Raw genomic sequence first — 16,627 nt, forward strand, 5'->3', positions numbered from 1 at the left:
GAGGGGTGAAATACCGTCTTTGTTCCGATTTTTTTTTCTGTCTCAAGCTCTCATAAAACACCCCGTGGGAATTATATTTTTTGGGGGAACGAGAAAATGAAACGGTGGGATTTGCGGTTCTTAAGAGCCCCAAAGCAACGTTTATTTCTTCATCTAGTCTTATCGGGTTTCCTGGGTCCGCAGTTCACATCACCTCCCGTCCTTGCACCAAAGCCCTGCCAAACTCGGGGAACAGAGACAGCGCTTCTCCTCCAGGCAACCTGCAGCAGCTAAACGGGAACCCAACCTGACTTCCCAAATGGCAGCCGGTGCCAGCGGTACCCGGGCTCTGCCAGGGAGCACAGGCTACCGCTTCCTGTCGGCTGCCCGTGCGTCAGTAAAGGGTAGGCTAGGGATCGGCTGTTTCCTTTCAACAAAAAAATGACATGAGTCATAAATTCTGTCTAACACGTCAGGAAATGAAGCAAGTGCGAGAAATGTGACTGTAAACTCTGTATTTCAAAAATTTCAGCACACCGACATATCTATACTCGTACCACGTTATCTAGGTGTATAAATATATAAAAAGGTAGTCCTCATATGTGCCATGTATATAAACATGTACATACAGAGTTTGCTATGAATACTTAAAATTACATAGATATGTTTAAGAGCATAAACAGACCTGTGTGTACTTCAATGCTAATATAAATAAATAAATAATTTTTAAAAATACAGCCAATAAGAAATAATAAGAGCAAAAGAAAGAGAGGAAGGAAGCCATTTAGAAGGAGGGAAAGCCGAACTCCCACATAAACCAGTGAAATAATAAGTGCATATGTGTATCCGTATGTGTCACCAGATGAACCCGCAGACACACACATGCACATTAGAATTCGTTAGAACATCCTGCTTTTGTTTTCTTCTTTTTCCCCAGGCAACGAATAATTTCAAAACAGCTCAAGGACGAGATTTTCCGAAGTTTTTGGAGAGATTTATAGCCAAGCAGATACAATTACTGTCACCTAGAAGGGATTCTAAGAGTGAAACCTAACGCAGCGCATACTTTCCAAGTTACTCTTGAAGACTGTTGTTAAGTTGAAAACGATTTGTCCCAAATAATCCCCAAGTCCTGCAGCAGCGCAGGGCGGTCGGCTAGTGCTTACACACGAAAGCGTGGGGGACAGCGATTTTATTGCTTACTGTAGTGGGACTCGGGCTTAGCAGGCTGGAGAGGTGCTCGGGGACGGAGTAAAGCAGAATTTCTTCTGCGCCTTCAAAATATGTACCCGGATCACGACTCGCACCTTTCCACCCTCACTGTGTATTGTTTAATCAGGCGTTTTGGTTTGCCTTTAATTAACTGGCTGTTTTGGGGTTAGATGGCGATCGGTAAATTCCTGCAGAGCAATGGCACGGTGCATTGCTACCACCGACCATCGATGTGAACGCCAAATAACAGGCACCGTGTTTTCTACTGTGCAGTAACGTTTTGAAAAATGCAGATGAGTAATATGTATATATACGTTCAAAATAATGTACTTCTAAAGAATATGTGTTCTACAGATAGAAGTAGAGGTATATAAATGTATATAGATAATGTGAATATGGATATATACACATATATTGGTAGTGCAGGTATAGTTTATGCGACTGTTCTATCTCCTCGGCATACTTTAAAATAAATCGGGGGGTGGGGGGTGTTGGTGTTGGGTTTTTGGTTTTTTTTTCCGAAAACTCGTGTCACATTTAGCCCCGGATATTTTCCACGTGGGTAAGTAACCGTACCGCGGGTCTGCGCTCCCGCCTGTCGAGCCCGGCCCATATGCCGCCCACGGAGCAGGTCGGAGCCTCAGCCCTGGCTCTGCGGTACAGGGGGAGAAGGATGTGCGAAAACGTCCCTGCGGGGCGGGCGGGGGCTCCCGGGGCTGGCCCCGAGCACAGCCGCCGAGTCGGCGGGGCCTCCCCGTGCCCTCCGTCCCTGGGGGAGCACTGACCCTGATTCTCCTGCGAAAACACCTGTTAAGCTTTAAAGTTACGCGACCGCCCTTCCGCCATGGGGAAAACAACCTACGGCGCGCTTCAGGCCGGCGGAGGGAAAGTATACCAAAAAAAAGAAGGCCTTTTATTGGAAGAAACCCCACCGGCAGGCGAGGCACTGCCTACGTGCACTGCGCCCCAGCCTTCTGCCCCTCGCCGCGGAATGCCGAGGAGCGCCCCGCCATCGCGGCCCGCGGCGCATTTTCCGTGCCAGAACGCGCGCAACAGCCGCTCGCACTCTGCGGCATGGCCACAACTACGATTGTAATACCACCACCGATAATTACAATAGCAATAACAACAGCAGTAATAGCAGCAAAAATAGTAATAGTAATAGCAATAGTAGAAAGAACAAGGGACCGCGAGGTGCAGGTGACCAAGGGTGACAGGAGGACAGGGGAGCAGATGCCGTGCCGCGTATCGGGACGGGGCGCGGGCGCGGAGTAGCGGCGACCAGTCCGAAGGGAGCTAAGTGCTTACCAGTTCGCGGCATTGCCCGCCTGCGGAGGAGCCCGAGAGGGTCGCCGTAATCCATTCTGCACCCTCGTAGCAATCCGTGTGCCGGAGGAGATAGCGGCAGCGGGGGCATCAAGCGGTGGGAGAGGAGTGAGGGGCTGGATGCGACGCGGCGGCGGGCGCGGGTCTCCGCGCATCTCTCCGTGGGCGCGGGAGAGGAGGAGGCGCGGGGCCGGGAAAGTGTCAGTACGGAGGCGGCGGGACCGGCCGCGGGTTTGGGGGCGCGGGACACAAACATGAGGGCGACTGCCATACACCTCAGCCTAGACAAAGGTTAGAAAAAGAGGGGCTGAGGCTCTCTGAAGGCAGAATGCAGGGGGAAATTCGCCAGGGAAATCAGGAAAAGGCCATGAAAGCGCTCGCTGCCTGCACATGACCAGCCGCAGCCAATGACGAGCCCAAATAGGTCATAAAAAGGTCTATTACCAAGTTGTAAATTTTCTTCAAACAAAAAGGAATTTACTGCAATTCCTTGCGGATTTTGCACATACTGCTTCCCAGCGCCATGTTTTTTTCGCGCTGCGCTTTTTCTGAGTCTTCGGTCCCGCCTGCCCTTCGGGCCGCGGAGAGTGAGGCAAGAGGTGGCAGAGCCGCATAAAGAGGGGCAGAGCACTGTGCCGAAGGATCCGTTTCTTGCCCAAACGAAAGGGGTCTTAACGCGCATCCCCACTCCCCCCCCGCGCCCCCTCCTCCCCCCCGCTCCGCCGGGCACTAAAAGAAATCACATCTGTTTTAGCGCCCACTACTGAAGCGGAAGCCGTCGCCGACATAAAAATAGTCCGAGCTTCTTCCCCATCCTGCAGTGTGCGGTTCCCGCAGGTTGCGCCAGGCGCTGTCACGGCGCCCAGGGTGCCTCCACCCCCGATAAAACCTTTCCGGGGCACCATCAGGGAATTCCTAGAAAGCATTCTAAAAAATTAAAAATGGGCCTCCGTCTACAGGGATTGCTCGGCTTGGAGACGGAATACTGTGGATGTTTCCTGCTCAAGTTTTGTTTCAAGGAATAGCCAGAGCACTTCTTCCGTGACCTCCCTGCTGATTGTAACTGCTAACAAAAGTAAACACGCCTAAAGATGTAGGATCAATGTTGGATCTTTTTAACGCGCTGCTTCAGGCAGTTGCACACCTGTGAATATCACATCCATGCTGAGTGTCCCTCGGCGGAGGCACTGGCAGCTTTCGTGGTGTCTCTGCAGCACTCACGGCTGCGCTGAGCTGCTGCACTAGGGAATGGAGAAAATCCGCGGAAACCAAAGTCGCGGTATATCCGCGCGGTGGCCGTTTCGGGCGACCTTTCGCCGCCGCTCCAGCCGCGACTCGCGCAGCTACGGCTTTTGTTTGCCAAAATCCCGATGTCTGCTCCGGAGCTCGATGGCTCCGATTTCATGGGAGCCTTGCTCGGTTTCTGGTTCAGTTTTCCTACTAAGAGCGAGGGAGAGATTCATATGTCAGGCTACGGGGGGAAATACCTTAACAACTACAGCGATGTTTTGTTTTCCCTAATGAGTAAGACAGGGACGATTCCAGCTACCACTAGGCCTTGACCAATTAAGTGCGCATAGGGAAGTCGGTTTTCGCCTGCGTGGCTACGTTCCCAGTCAGCCCCGGGAGAGCGACGCTAACGGAAACTTCTTAAGGAGTATTTTAATTTTATTCTCTTTGTCTGGTAATTAAAAACAACTACCTCAGCAGCTCTCTCCCGGACAAATACTAGCCTAAGAAGTGCTCCGCTTGGGTGTAAAGGTCTCCGACGTGCCTTCCCCTCGCGAGCAGCCCGTGTTTGCAGCGGTCGGCACCATCACGGCTTTCCCTACGGCAGGGCCCGTCGGTACCATGCCGCGCCCAGCCTCTGCCGCAAATGCAGCAGAGGGAAGAGGCTTTGCCCTGCCCGGACATCAAACATGCTGGTGCCGCCGACACTAGTATTATTTTGAAAAGCGATTTTTTTTGCGCGTCTTGCGACTGGTGTTCTTTAAACACGCAGCCCCAGACCCAATCCTCCCTGAACACTTGGGGTGTCGGTGTATTTATGCAAATCCATGCAGCAAAATATTTACTTCACCGCTTTGTTGCAGCTTCCCCTCCTTTACAACCTTTAACCAACGAGGCGAATTAAATAAAACCAAGAACAATAGCTTCTCTTGCTCGTGCCTCCCTCTAGAGCTGGCGCTTTGCAGGAGTGGAAACGTGCCTGCCTCGTTGGCAGGGAGGGGGGGAAGAGGAAGGGAAACGAAATGAATCAAACCCGCTCTACAAATCCAAGCCCCATGGACGGCGTTTCCTGCTGCGTCGGGTGCGTTCCCGGGAGCAAAGCGGTGGGTGCAGGAGAAGGGCCCAGCGCCGGGTGGACTCGGCGGCCGGCACCTCTTCGGAACCCTGGCTGTGATTTTCCGAGCGAGGCCTCGGCTCGGCCCCGGCCTTGCCGGGAGCATGCTCGTTTCTGGGCAGATAATCGAAATATGTCGTGTTTGTCGCAGTGTCTGGCGCGTCCATTCGATTTCTTTCATGGAACCATCACTCAGGGGGTGTCAGGCGGTGGGGAAAAATGACACAGATATCTTGGTAGGAATTTATATCTCATCCCTCGGCCCTCTGCCTGATGCTCCTAAAAAGGACTGTTCTCGGCCGTCCTGTTTCATACCGCGCTCTGCGGGACCCCGCTGCGAAGCAGGAGCAAAGGGAGGGAGGACAGAGGGGGAGAGAAATTAAACCGTTTTACTCATCGGAGCGGACCTCTCCACCCATGGCTGCGGGAATCGTTCAGCAAGCTCTTTCCTCGGCTACTTCCTTCGCTAGGAAACGCGCCCAAGCCGTATGATTTAGGAGGGGGAAGGTCCTTCTCTCTGTCTACGCAAGTTTTGGGACCCCCTAGCCATTAAAGCCCCCTAGTAACCCCCACGAAAGGCCGTAAAAGCTTTCCATTTCTCTACTCGTCCACCATCCACGGGGGACTCTAGGCCTTGCTTGTCCGTGTCTTGCGTGGCGGGGCTGGAAGCCCCGGCCGGTGGGAAGCAGCCCTGCGGCAGGAATGGGGCCAGCGTGCTCGCCGGGCCCGTCTCCCTCCAGCCGAGCCGGCAGCAAACGCCTTCGCGGAGAAAAGGGCCGTGTTTGCCGGCAAACGTTCCCTGCGCCGCCGCCCCGCAGCCCGCTGTGGGGAGCAGGAAAAGGCGAAGCAGGGCCCCGGTGCACACGTCTGGGGCTTCCTGGGTCAGCCCGCAGCGTGGACTCAGCTCGCAGGTGGGGCCGCAGTCCTCGCTGGCCGCTGCCTCGATCACAACCCTGCAGTGTCCGAGCGAAAAGCAGGTTTTGTATGCAATGTGCCGTTCCAGACCCCACAGAAACACTCAGAATCGCAGGACGGACGGCGGAAAGGCGCAGGGGAGAGTTAGTCTAGACCCGTGGAGACCCTGAAGGTTAGTGTAGGAGTGGATTATAAAAAGGATATCGGGATGCTGATACACTTTATAATTGAATAAATTTGGTTTATTTTAATCAAATATCATAGCAGAAGGTTAAAGATATTTCTAAGATATTTTCTTCAATTTTATTAAATTTATATAATTTACTCAACATAAGAACAAGAGTTAAAATAGTACAAGTGCACTTGTCTTGATTAATAAAGCATTCTTAAATGTCTTGCTTATTGGTATTTATTATTAGGAAGTTTATGTCGTTTCCCGCAATCACCATCTTTTAAGATTGCAAATATATATATATATTTATATATAATTAGAAATTTATTGCTACGAACTCTGTATCAAATTTGCAAAAATAAGTAGATGAAATGTTAAATCTAGAGATTGTTCTGAATACGCTTATAAACAAAATAAAGCCATAAACAAGTGAAGCACCCGAAGAAAGGAAATGTCAAGTGGAGGGACACGGGGTCACTCGTCCTACGGCAAGATCACGTACAGCGATAGATGAACCGAGATGTCAGGCTACGGTCCTGGTTACTTTTGATTGCCTTTCACGAAGAGTTTTAGGGCAAAAATTAATTTGTCTGGCCTTCAGCTCTGTCTTCTTCTAGATCATGTGCTTCCTTTTTGGCCTCCCCTTCCTTTCCCTCCTGTCTGGAAGCGGGGAATTTGTCCTTGTTGTTCTCTTTTTTCCATTTCATCCTTCTGTTCTGAAACCAGATCTTTACCTGCCTCTCGGTGAGTCCTAGTGCATGGGACACCTCGATTCTCCTCTTCCTGGTCAGATAGGGGTTAAATAGGAACTCCTTTTCCAGCTCTAGAGTCTGGAATCGGCTGTACGTTTGCCTTCCTCTCCTCCTACCAGGCGCTGCTGTTTAAAACAAAAACATAGGGATTTGGAGGTTGGTGTGGCCGTTCGAAACAAGGCGTAGGCAGGGAGCGAGGGCTCCGGTCCCTCTGGAATCCCTCGAGAGAAGGCCCATAGAACCAAAGGGAGAGAAAACAGAGGGCACGAAGGAGTCTAGAGCTTTAAATAAGTGAGAGAAAAACAGCGATAGTAAATGCACGAAGTGTCTCAGCTGTTCCTCTGCACGGGGGGTTGCGGATTCACTTTATGGTCTTTTATTCCATCCTCCCCACACCTCTTCCCGGCCCTGCACCCTTCCCGTTCAGGCAGCGGCGACGGGAGACGAGCGAGCGTGTCAGCTATGCCTCAGGGTTCGAGAGGCGCAGCCTTAAAGACTAATCTTGGGTTGGTAGCTGCCTGCTGCAGAGGTTTCTGTTTGCTTACTCTATCGCTTTATTATCGCAAGCCACCGCAGCAAGAGGAATCGCGGGGAGAGAGGTAGGGAGTGAGGGAGACAGAGGCAGGGAGTGAGAGTCAGCGAGAAAGAAGCGGGAGGAGGAAAAGAAAGTTTCAAACTCAGACGTGAGATGGAAGCAAATTTTTGACTGCGTCCAACCTTGTGGTCTCATCCAGGGAAACATTTGAGCAGGAGACGAGCTCTGATTTAAGTGGTCTGGTTCCTCGCCAATATTAGCACTGGACGATTTACAGTCAGGATATTGTACCAGCTCGGCCTCTTGCTGTGTCGTAAAAATCTGCTGTCTCTGTAAGTTATCGTATCCGTAAAATTTAGCGGGCTCCCCGTGACAGGTAACCCCGCTGCAGGGGGCAGGAGGCGGAGGCGCGGCGGGGGGAGGAGGAGGCGGCTGGTAGGCGGCCGTGGGGCTCCCCCCGGCCGGGTGGTAAAAGTCCGCGGCCGCGCCGCCGCCGCCCCCCACCCCGCCGGGCGCGGGGTGCGGGAAGCCGGCGGCGGCCGCGCCGTTCCCGTAGAGCAGAGCGGCGGCAGCGGCGGCGGCAGCAGCAGCGGCGTGTCGGCCGCTCACCTCGGGTGCGAAGTGACAGTCGTAGTACGGGGAATTGATGGGCTCCCCCGCCGCCGCCGCCGCCGCCTTGTACTTGGAGTACAGCGGGTTGACAAAGTAGGAGCTCATCGGGGAGGGGGCAGCGGCGGGCGGGGGCGCGGGCACGGGGCGCTGCTCACGCCGCCGCCGCCGCCGCCGGTGCCTCTACGCCGCGCTCATGCCGCCGCCGCCGTCGCTGGCCCGTGCGCTCCCCGCTCCTGCTCTCCGTGTATGTGGTGACCAGGACTGGATTATAATCGCTCCCAAAATGACCTGCCTCACTGCTTTTACTATTTCCTATTAGGCACACAGCAGCCCGCGCACGCACACACACACACACACACACACACACACACACACACACACACACACGCTCATGAGCTCAGGGGGGACTTTTGGCTTCAGTTTACATGTGCCGCTCCTCGGGCAAGAAAAAAGCCCGGCCCAGCCCTGCCCGGATCCACGCCGGCCGCGGCACCCCCGCTCCCCCACCGGTGCGCGCTCGCCAGGAGCTGCTGAAACCCCCGTCGCGCAGGGGCGAGGCGGCCGCGCAGATCCCGCGCGATAACCGCGGGCGCGCTGCCCGGGGCAACACTGCCCGGCTCGCCCAGGCTGTACTGCCCGGAGCGCGGCCTGCACCGCCGGCCGGCAAAGGCATAGCCCCTCCGAGGGAGCCGATGCCTGGCGAAGAGTCTCGGGGATGTCGGTGAAGGCATCTGGGGGGCCAGAGGGGCGGCAGCGTGCAGGGGCCGGGCCCCATTGCCAGAGGGCCCTCCGGGTCATTTCCTTGCAGGCGAGCAGATCGCTGGGGAATGAGATGCAGATTTACCCTTGACGCTGTGCACGCATGGCTGAGGCTTCAGGTTAATTGATACTTAATGGAAATCATGCCTATGAATATACTTTCCATCATTTCACCCTTGGTGGACGTCATTACCGAGGGAAAAAAGAAAAGTGTGGGTGAGTGGTTAGTATCGCTCGGGGACTCGGTCCGAAATAAGCGAGCCCTGTTCTCCGGCAGGAAGGAAGGAAGAAAAGCGCTGCCCGGCAGGCTCGGCGCTGCCCCCGCTCCTCGGGCCGACCACCCCCGCTGTCCCCCGCGCCCCAAGAGGTATCGTCTCCAGTCCTCGCTTTCCTGCTTCGTCCTGCAGTGGGAACCAGCTTTTCGGACAGACATCCTCATGAGCTCGAGTCCTCCCTATTTTGGAGAGAGACGAAAAATGTAGGTGAAATATAATACAGGCCCAGCCAGAGCCATGTGTGACCATCTGATGTGAATTGACAAAAAAATATTTGCGGTTACATAAAAGGCATCACAGGCTCCTTCCCCATCACACCCGCTCTCCCACCACCACCCCCGCCCTCATGACGATTAACCCGCTATGTCCAGCTGACCAGCCCGGCTGCCCCGCATGTGAGCACCCAGATGGGCCTGTGCCCGCAGCGACACCCTCGCCCGGGCAGGGGCCCCGGGACCCGGGGCGCACGCCTTTGGGAACTTGCAGAGGCTTAGGGACCCCCATGTAGCCCGGAGAAAGGCGGGGGAGGCGGGAGAGGCCTAGCGACGCACAAGCATTGATTTTTGGTACTACACGGACCGCCAGCAGCAAAAGCCCTTCGCCAGACACCAACGGGAAGGCAGGAGGCCGGGCCAGGCAGGGGGGAGCGGCAGCAGAGCGATAGTGCCTCACCCTGCGGAGGGGCACGGAGGGGTAGTGGCTGCTTCCCGCATCCGCGCCAGAGACCCACGCCCCTCCTCATGCGCAGCCCGGGGGGGCGTTAATTCCGCGGGGCAGCGCCGTGCCCGGCGCGGGGCCGTGGTGGCGGGGCCGCGGTTCCGCGGGCCGGGGGCGCTGCGCGGACCCTGCGCGGGGCGCGGCGGCGCCGCTCGGGTGGAGCGCGGGCGCCCTCTGGCGGCGCGCGGCGGTAGCGGCAGCAGCGCCCCCGCCCCGCGCTGCCCGCGCTGCCCGCGGCCCCTCGCCCCTGCCCCGGCCGGTGCCGCGCCACAGGCGCGAACGGTGGGGCCGGTGATGAGCGACTGTTCCTTTGCTTTCTGTTTTTTGCCTGGGTTTGGGTTGGGTTTCTTCCTTTTTCTTCTATTTTTTTTTTTTTTTTTTTTTTTTTTTTTTTTTTTGGCGTTAAGTGTTTACAGTACCATTTTCTTAGCACATTTCGGTGACCCTCTTTTTTTTTTTTTTTTTTTTTTTTTTTTTGTCAGAGCTATAATGAAGTGCATACAAAGAACGCGCCTCGTTTACACATGGCAACCAGGAAAGGACGCCTGAGCTTTGAAGATGCCTGCTATCGCGTTTTCGATCATGTTTCCCCACATATTACACCACGAATTCTCCATGTGTGGTAGTTTCAGAGTTATACGTTTTTGTCTTGAAGATGTTATTTTGTTTTCCCTTGCTTTTATGTATTTATGAATTGATTTATGTAAACGAAAGTAAAGATGAATCTTTGTTCACTCCCTCCTTCACCACACATGCCTGTGAATTATTCGGTATAATGCGTGTGCACGAGACTGTGCATATGTGCAAACATATATTAACACAACCAAAGGGTAGGAATTAAATTATTCAGTTTGATAGTAAAAGTAATTTCCATAGAAGAACTGCATTCCGTCATTCAAGAGAGACGCTTGGTTTTCTTTCTGCTATTTTGAAATAAACGTACGCCATATTAAACACAGGTAAACAAAAGGAAAAAATACACAAGGTAAAATCTGCCAGTCTTCCTGATATAAAATATTAAAAGGATGGTTTGGGTTTGGTGAAAATTTATTAACAGAGACTCTGCTGGAATCAACATAATGGACTGTTGTGTAGAAGAATATTGTTTACGTGTTGTTATAGATCATCCCCCTCTATGGGTATTTTCGAAAATATAGAGGCTGGCATCGTAGAATTCATTGCAGTAGAATATCCGGTAAAATACATTTCAACAAATAAGTGGACTTTGTAAAATCTCTCAGTTCCATGACCTTCGGGTCTTTTTTGAGTCTGTTGCCTTGGCCCAACGCTGACATATTGAAATTTATAGTCCAAGGTTTTAAGACCTAGTTTGTCTGCATTTTTTGCCTTTTTTCCCCCCTAACAAACACAAACATCAAAATAAGGTGGTTTCAAAGAAAAGTGCCATAGCATATCGTAAACTCATTAGGTCCAGACGTCTAGCCATCTCAATGGTTTTATTATACCTCAGTTCTTCCTGTTTTAAAAGAATTATAGGTATCTTCTCGACAATGGATGGGAAGCAATGCAACACCTTTTCCTGGCAGTGCTTGCTTTTGCCTTTTTTTCCCCCTTCTTTTTTTTTACAGAGGTAAAAAACATTAAACACCAGGTCTCTCAGCTGTCCCCTTAATCTTGAATTAACCGAACTGCTCGTAAATATTTACGGGTCCTTCATTTTAATGGTTGCTCTTTAAATAAAGCAATTTTTTTACAATGAACTTCATCTCAATTATCTTGATAAAGTCATGTGTGTTTATAAATGCAGAAGGCATGAGGCGCGTTGCTAAATGAGCTCTAGCCAACAAAGCCGAACGTTTGGCAGCAGCCGTGTCCCCCCGGAGCTTCCAAGCCTCCCGGTTTAAGAGCACAGAGACTGGAAGCGACCCACCGGGAGGGGACAAAGAAAAATAAAATGAATAAAAAAATAATGTTTAAGCGAATAGGCATAATTTTGCTTCCTTGGCTCCTGAGGACCCATGTGGAAATATCTCCTACATGATCCCAAGGGATCGCCAACGTTTGAAAGAGCGCTGGTACCTGAGGCCCGGGAACGGTACGGCGGCGGACGCACCTACCCAGCCTCTCCGCGCTGACCTCTAACAGCAAATGTCTATTAGGCGAAGCGGAGGAAAAGTGACTTTCCTCTGGCCTTAGCGGCTGCCAGAGGCCGGGCTTTCCCGCGGCCCCGGCCTGGTCGCGCTCGGCCTGCGGGGGCTGCGCGGGGGCTGCGTGGCAGGGTCGGCGGCGCAGAGGGCATCGCGAGGGGCGCACAGATTTCTCCTCTCACTGCAGCGCTGTCGTTCGGTCACGGCAGACTTTATTGTGTAATAACTGACAACAATTACAACAGGTCCGTAGTTCGAGACACGGAGTGGTTAATTAATACAACAGTCACCGGGGGCAGGGGTGGCAGCTAGCCGGGGGACCAGGAGGCATGAGGCCTGTGGTGAGCGGCTCCGAGGGTGAGACAACTTCCTAATAGTGCACTAAAGGCGTGGGGGGGGGACAGCTCGTGGCCTCGCTGTGGCATCTATTGCGAAGGATTCAGACCTAGAAAGCAGAGGTTTGGGAAAGATTTCCTCTTAATAAATCGTGGACAGCACAGCAGCCCCCATTGATTTAAGTGGCTGTAATTTAATATATGTTTTATTATCGTAATTATAGTTAATTTCCTTACCTTTATTTTGGCAAAATAACTATCTAGTCTACATCACTTTTAAGAAACATGTCAAACATTTAACATCAGATAGAGTTCCCAAAGCTAACGTGCACTCACAATATCATCATCTAAACGGTGTGGGAAGGAAGAGGGGTGGTTTAAGCGACTCTGCAAAACACGTTGGCGAGCAAGACAAAATTTCGCAAAATACATGACATAGACCACGGTTCACTTCTACCCAAATAAAAAAAAAAAAAAAAAAAAAAAAGACCAGATTGATTTAAAGTCCCTGGGGTGGAGTGGTGCGGGAGGAGAAATGTATGGGAGTTGAGGGTGCAGGGGAAGAATAAAACCAACCAAAAAAAAATCCAAAACCGAAACAACCCCCAACAACCAAAAACCCACCCTCATCCCAAAAAAGCCCCAAACTCGAAACTAAATCAATAAAGCCCAGCTGCATTTCTACCCCAGCGTTAGTCTCCTTTATTGCCTTTCTCCTTGTTCATCTTTTTCATTTTCATTCTTCTGTTCTGAAACCAGATTTTGACCTGTCTCTCTGTGAGGTTTAAAATTCTAGCTACTTCGTAACGGCGGTCTCGGGTGAGGTACATGTTAAAGAGAAATTCCTTTTCCAGTTCCAGAGTTTGATACTTTGTGTAGGGACAACGCTTTTTCCTCGTTGAACGAGCGTGGATCCAGTTTGCTGCAGGGTTATCTGGAAGAAGGGAGGTATATAGAGAATGGAGGGCGGGGGGAGAGAAAGGTCGTTAAATTAATTTAACGAAGGATGGACTGTTTTCACAACTTTGGAGGAATTATCATAAAAGCCTTAATGCCCCAGTCTGTTTACTGTACAAATGATGTCTTGATGGTAGGTGGTTATGTGGAGTCTTTTATGGGTGCTTGTTGCTGCTTGCGCTGGGTTAGGCGTCTAGACGTTTTTATAGGTTAGTAAAACTATCAGTTTTGCACATTCGAGCCTTACAGGTTTCGGCAATAAATCAAAGGGGCAATTTCTTTCTTTCTCTCCTTCTCTCTTTCCTTCTTTTTCTCCCTCTCTCTCTGCCTCTATTCCTCTCTCTCCCCCCGTTTTTTTCTGTTTTCTTTTTTTTTTTTTTTACTTACTTGGGTCAAGTTGCTGCTGTTTCTCCTCCTTCAGATCGCTGCCCGGGCTGGGGTTGTGGCTGCAAGCGGCGGGGTCCTTGGAGCTGCCGGCAGCCGCTTTCTCCCGGGGCTCCTGGAGGAAGGAGCTGCACGTGTACTCGGGCACACCGATCCCCTGGGACTCCCGAGATGAGGAGCACTCAGTCCTTTTGGAGGAGGAGGAAGAGGAGGAGGAAGACGAGGAGGCGGCTGCTCCCGTCTCCGGCTTTATCCCGTAGTGGCGCCCGTTGGAGGAGCCGGAGCTGGACGCAGAGCCGCCGCTGCTGCTGCTGCCTCCGCCGCCGCCGCCCGGGAAGCCCGGGAAGGGCTCAATCCAGGAGCGCACGTAGCGGCCAGCGTCGGCTGCCCCTAAATGGGGCTGGTGCATGTAGGGGTGGTAGATCCCGGTCATTGCCGCAGACGGCTGAGGGTGAACCGCGGACCAGGAGGTGGAGAACACCGTGGATTTTGGTGCAAAGCTACAAGAGGAAAAATCTGAACTCTCTGCAACACCTGATGGCCTGGAGGTCGCACTGTGACCTCCCTGGACGAATCTACTCCCGTAAACTTCTTCGCTTTCATGGCCTATGAGAGAATCGACATAATAGTTACTTATGGTGCCACTAGACGACATTTTAGGCTCCCCTCTTAGTCATATAAAAGGTTACACTGTTAACTGTATATGATACCCTCCCGGAGAACAATCGTAGTATTTTGCAGACTGCAACCCTCAACCATTGGTTGCGGAGCCCACGTGATCATATTTACCAATACTGCGAGTAAATCAATCCGCTAAACTGGGGCTGCTGTGATTAAAAAAAAAAATCATCATCAACAGCGGCCCCGCACAGCGCGCTGTACCGCCTGCGCGCCCACACCGCGCCGGGGCCGCCCGCCCGTCTGCCCTGCCCGCTTGCCCGCCAGCCCTGCCCGCCCTGCCCTGCCCTGCCCGCTTGCCTGCCTGCCTGCCCTAGTTGCCCACCCGCCCTGCTCGCCTTCGCTGCCCGCCTGTCTGCCCTGCCTGCCCGGGGCGCGGCGGGCGTGGCCGCGCTGGCAGCCCACGGCCGTGGCGGGTGCGGACTATTTCTTCACCTCCTTTGAGTGATTTCTGCCATTCATTTCTTAATCAATGAGAGACAGGGTGTTTAAATAAATCCAACAGCCTTGGCTTGCTAATCACACTCCAAGCTGCTGAGGGAACCCGCTGGGAAAGGGGGATTCTTGCCTGTAAAAACAAACCATCGCAAGCTGGGACTGTAACGACTTCTCATAAAACAGGAAAATGTTACAGTAAAAGCACATTGCGGTACTTCCATATTTCAGAGCATGTGCGGGTATTATTATCCGCTCCCCCCACCCCCGGACAGAAAGTTTCCATAGAAAGGATACACTTTTAAAAAGAGATGGCCATTGTGTTGTTTTAAAACAGGTGGAAGACCTCTGTAATGATTTTATGCCTTTCAATAAAAATTTTATGAGGTGTATTTGATTATAGATTAATGTGTCCCTAATAAAATGGACGGATGGAAACAGCAAAGCCTGTGTCTCCGAGCACAACTGACGTGTGGCTGAACACATGCTCCTGTATCTGCGGGCCTTTGGGGCTACACAGCTCCAACATAGCCCCGTTACGGAGCCCAGTGCGGCCCGGGAGGGATGCGGGCAAAGGCAGTCCCGAGGAGGCCGCCTGGCCCCGCACTGGCAGTGCGGCGGCCGCGGGCAGGGACAGGGGCCACGGGCAGGCTCTGGCTCGCAGAGGGGAGCGGGGCTGTCGCTGACCCCCGCTCGCCGGCAGAGCTGTCTCCTCCGCCCCTAGTTCAGAAGGAGCCACGTTCAATGCCTACGTGCCCACTTTGCTTTCTTTTCCATCCCCTCCCTTCCCACTCCTCCCTCCCGGCCTGGTTTTTCTTCCCCGAGAGAAACGGTGCCCAGTTAGTATAGAAAACTGAATTACCCATGGTCTTCTGCCCACGCCTGCTCTCCTGGGCGAGGGACGGTGGCTGTGTCGGGATCTGGAGGAAACGTAGAGAGTTAGTGGTGAGCCCACAGCACAGCCCTCAGCACAGCCCGCCGGGGGCACAGACAGCAGCGCTGGGAAAACACTTCCTACTCGCGGGCCGTTATGAGGAAGGGACTGAAATTCCTGTTTATTTAATGATTTATTACTCTCTTATGTTGTTTTCTTCCTTTTCTTCTTCTTTTTTTTTCTTTTCCCTTTCCTTTTTTTTTTTTTTTTTTGTCATCTGACTTTAGCATTTTCTTCTGTGATTTTATAACTTGTCTTACACTGTTCTCTAGAAGTATGGCGAAGAACTTGCCCTCGCTTCACACAGATACAAGGTGATAAAGCAGGAATATTAGAGTGAGCCTCCTTTTTTATTTACGTTAAACACTTGGTATGGAGTCAGAAATTTACTTCCCGCTGCCGAAACTTCTTTGGTGATGTAGCGAACATCTTTAAAGGAAAAGAAAAGGCCGTTTAAATGTATGCAATATATAAATAGTTTTTTGGGGTATCGCTTTGCTGTTTTCGAAAGGACAACAAGCACAAAATACCTAAGTGCTTGCAGCTCTCGCAGCTTCAAAATGATTATGCCTTGCTTTGAGGAATATATACTTCTGCCCTATGAATAAACGTGAGCATGAGGAAGTATTGGCTTAAATTAAATATCAGCGGCAAGAGAGCAAACAGAATGCCACCAATAGAATTATGAGCAGGATCTGTCATCAAGTCGGACAACATTGGCACTATCTTGCTTTTAATTTCTTGATTTAGAAACAGCTTAGAGGAGGAATGGGCGTTGATTGTGAGCGAGCTGATTTCCCAGCGCCAACAGTAGCCACGCTATTTTTCCAGTACCGTTTGAAGGTGAAAGTATGTCCAAGTATTTGCACTTCAATTTGGAGTCATGTTCATTTGCAAGACATTTGCTTTTCTCCTTAGTATTTCTGCTCACACTGGCATTCACCCGCTCTCACACACGCATGCCCTTCCTCAGCTTCCAGCGCAGAGCCCTGCTAATAACATTTTTCAGCTATGTACAGAAAGGGTTAAGAGTCGTGAACGTCATTAACTGGATGTGTGCTACTAAAATGGAATTGCGCGAAATAAAACAAGCTCTGAGCAAACAGAAACGGTGCAGGGTGACAAAAGCGGGTCTGAAGAGGCTGGTGTACTTTTGTAAGCAGGCTAGGGAGCATTTCTGCTCAAAAAAGCCAGCCTT

The 16,627-nt window shown here is 51.9% G+C and overlaps 4 protein-coding genes and 1 long non-coding RNA gene across 9 annotated transcripts in view; 1 reads left to right on the top strand and 4 right to left on the bottom strand.

Annotated features, from left to right (window-relative positions):
* The window catches only part of HOXD3 (homeobox D3), a 32,529-nt gene extending 28,911 nt beyond the window's left edge, over positions 1-3,618 (bottom strand). The window contains exon 1 of the mRNA XM_064660765.1: positions 2,500-3,618. The gene's annotated coding sequence lies outside the window, so the exon portion shown is untranslated. The remainder of the gene's footprint in view (positions 1-2,499) is intronic.
* Positions 1-16,627, bottom strand: part of MTX2 (metaxin 2) — a 515,033-nt gene that overhangs the window by 81,710 nt on the left and 416,696 nt on the right. The gene's annotated exons all lie outside the window — the stretch shown is intronic.
* Positions 5,994-8,122, bottom strand: HOXD8 (homeobox D8). Of its 3 annotated transcripts, XM_064660774.1 has the most exons (3): positions 7,845-8,122; positions 7,418-7,565; positions 5,994-6,825 (listed from the first exon to the last, which is right to left on the bottom strand). In XM_064660774.1, the coding sequence occupies exons 1-3, from the start codon at positions 7,950-7,952 to the stop codon at positions 6,530-6,532; spliced, it is 552 nt and encodes a 183-aa protein (XP_064516844.1). In that variant the 5' UTR covers positions 7,953-8,122; the 3' UTR covers positions 5,994-6,529. The 3 variants fall into 3 exon arrangements, with proteins under 3 accessions (XP_064516844.1, XP_064516843.1, XP_064516842.1); XM_064660773.1 differs by having other exon boundaries at positions 5,994-6,822; positions 7,418-8,107; XM_064660772.1 differs by having other exon boundaries at positions 7,418-8,107.
* On the top strand, positions 8,322-10,697 carry LOC135417120 (uncharacterized). The gene is made up of 3 exons (XR_010431904.1): positions 8,322-8,725; positions 8,884-9,084; positions 10,081-10,697. It is a non-coding gene; the product is annotated as an uncharacterized LOC135417120 (long non-coding RNA).
* HOXD9 (homeobox D9) lies at positions 11,897-15,539 on the bottom strand. Of its 3 annotated transcripts, none has more exons than XM_064660770.1 (3): positions 15,358-15,539; positions 13,386-13,988; positions 11,897-12,975 (listed from the first exon to the last, which is right to left on the bottom strand). In XM_064660770.1, exons 1-3 carry the CDS (start codon positions 15,359-15,361, stop codon positions 12,734-12,736), a joined length of 849 nt encoding a protein of 282 aa, XP_064516840.1. In that variant the 5' UTR covers positions 15,362-15,539; the 3' UTR covers positions 11,897-12,733. The 3 variants fall into 3 exon arrangements, with proteins under 3 accessions (XP_064516840.1, XP_064516838.1, XP_064516841.1); XM_064660771.1 differs by lacking the exon at positions 15,358-15,539 and adding an exon at positions 14,172-14,320 and having other exon boundaries at positions 12,230-12,975; XM_064660768.1 differs by lacking the exon at positions 15,358-15,539 and having other exon boundaries at positions 13,386-14,317.

Source organism: Pseudopipra pipra, chromosome 7 (assembly GCF_036250125.1).
Source record: "Pseudopipra pipra isolate bDixPip1 chromosome 7, bDixPip1.hap1, whole genome shotgun sequence".
NCBI classification, from domain to species: Eukaryota; Metazoa; Chordata; class Aves; order Passeriformes; family Pipridae; genus Pseudopipra; species Pseudopipra pipra.

What these genes read in the sequence shown, in the direction of transcription:
- HOXD8 (XM_064660772.1), bottom strand. Translation starts at nt 7,952, where the DNA reads ATGAGCTCCTACTTTGTCAACCCGCTGTACTCCAAGTACAAGGCGGCG. An exon ending in TCCCTGGATGAGACCACAAG is followed by an intron (nt 6,826 to 7,417) that starts GTTGGACGCAGT and finishes TGTTTTAAACAG; the next exon opens with CAGCGCCTGGTAGGAGGAGA.
- HOXD9 (XM_064660768.1), bottom strand. Translation starts at nt 14,037, where the DNA reads ATGTCGTCTAGTGGCACCATAAGTAACTATTATGTCGATTCTCTCATA. An exon ending in ACAGCAGCAACTTGACCCAA is followed by an intron (nt 12,976 to 13,385) that starts GTAAGTAAAAAA and finishes CCCTTCTTCCAG; the next exon opens with ATAACCCTGCAGCAAACTGG.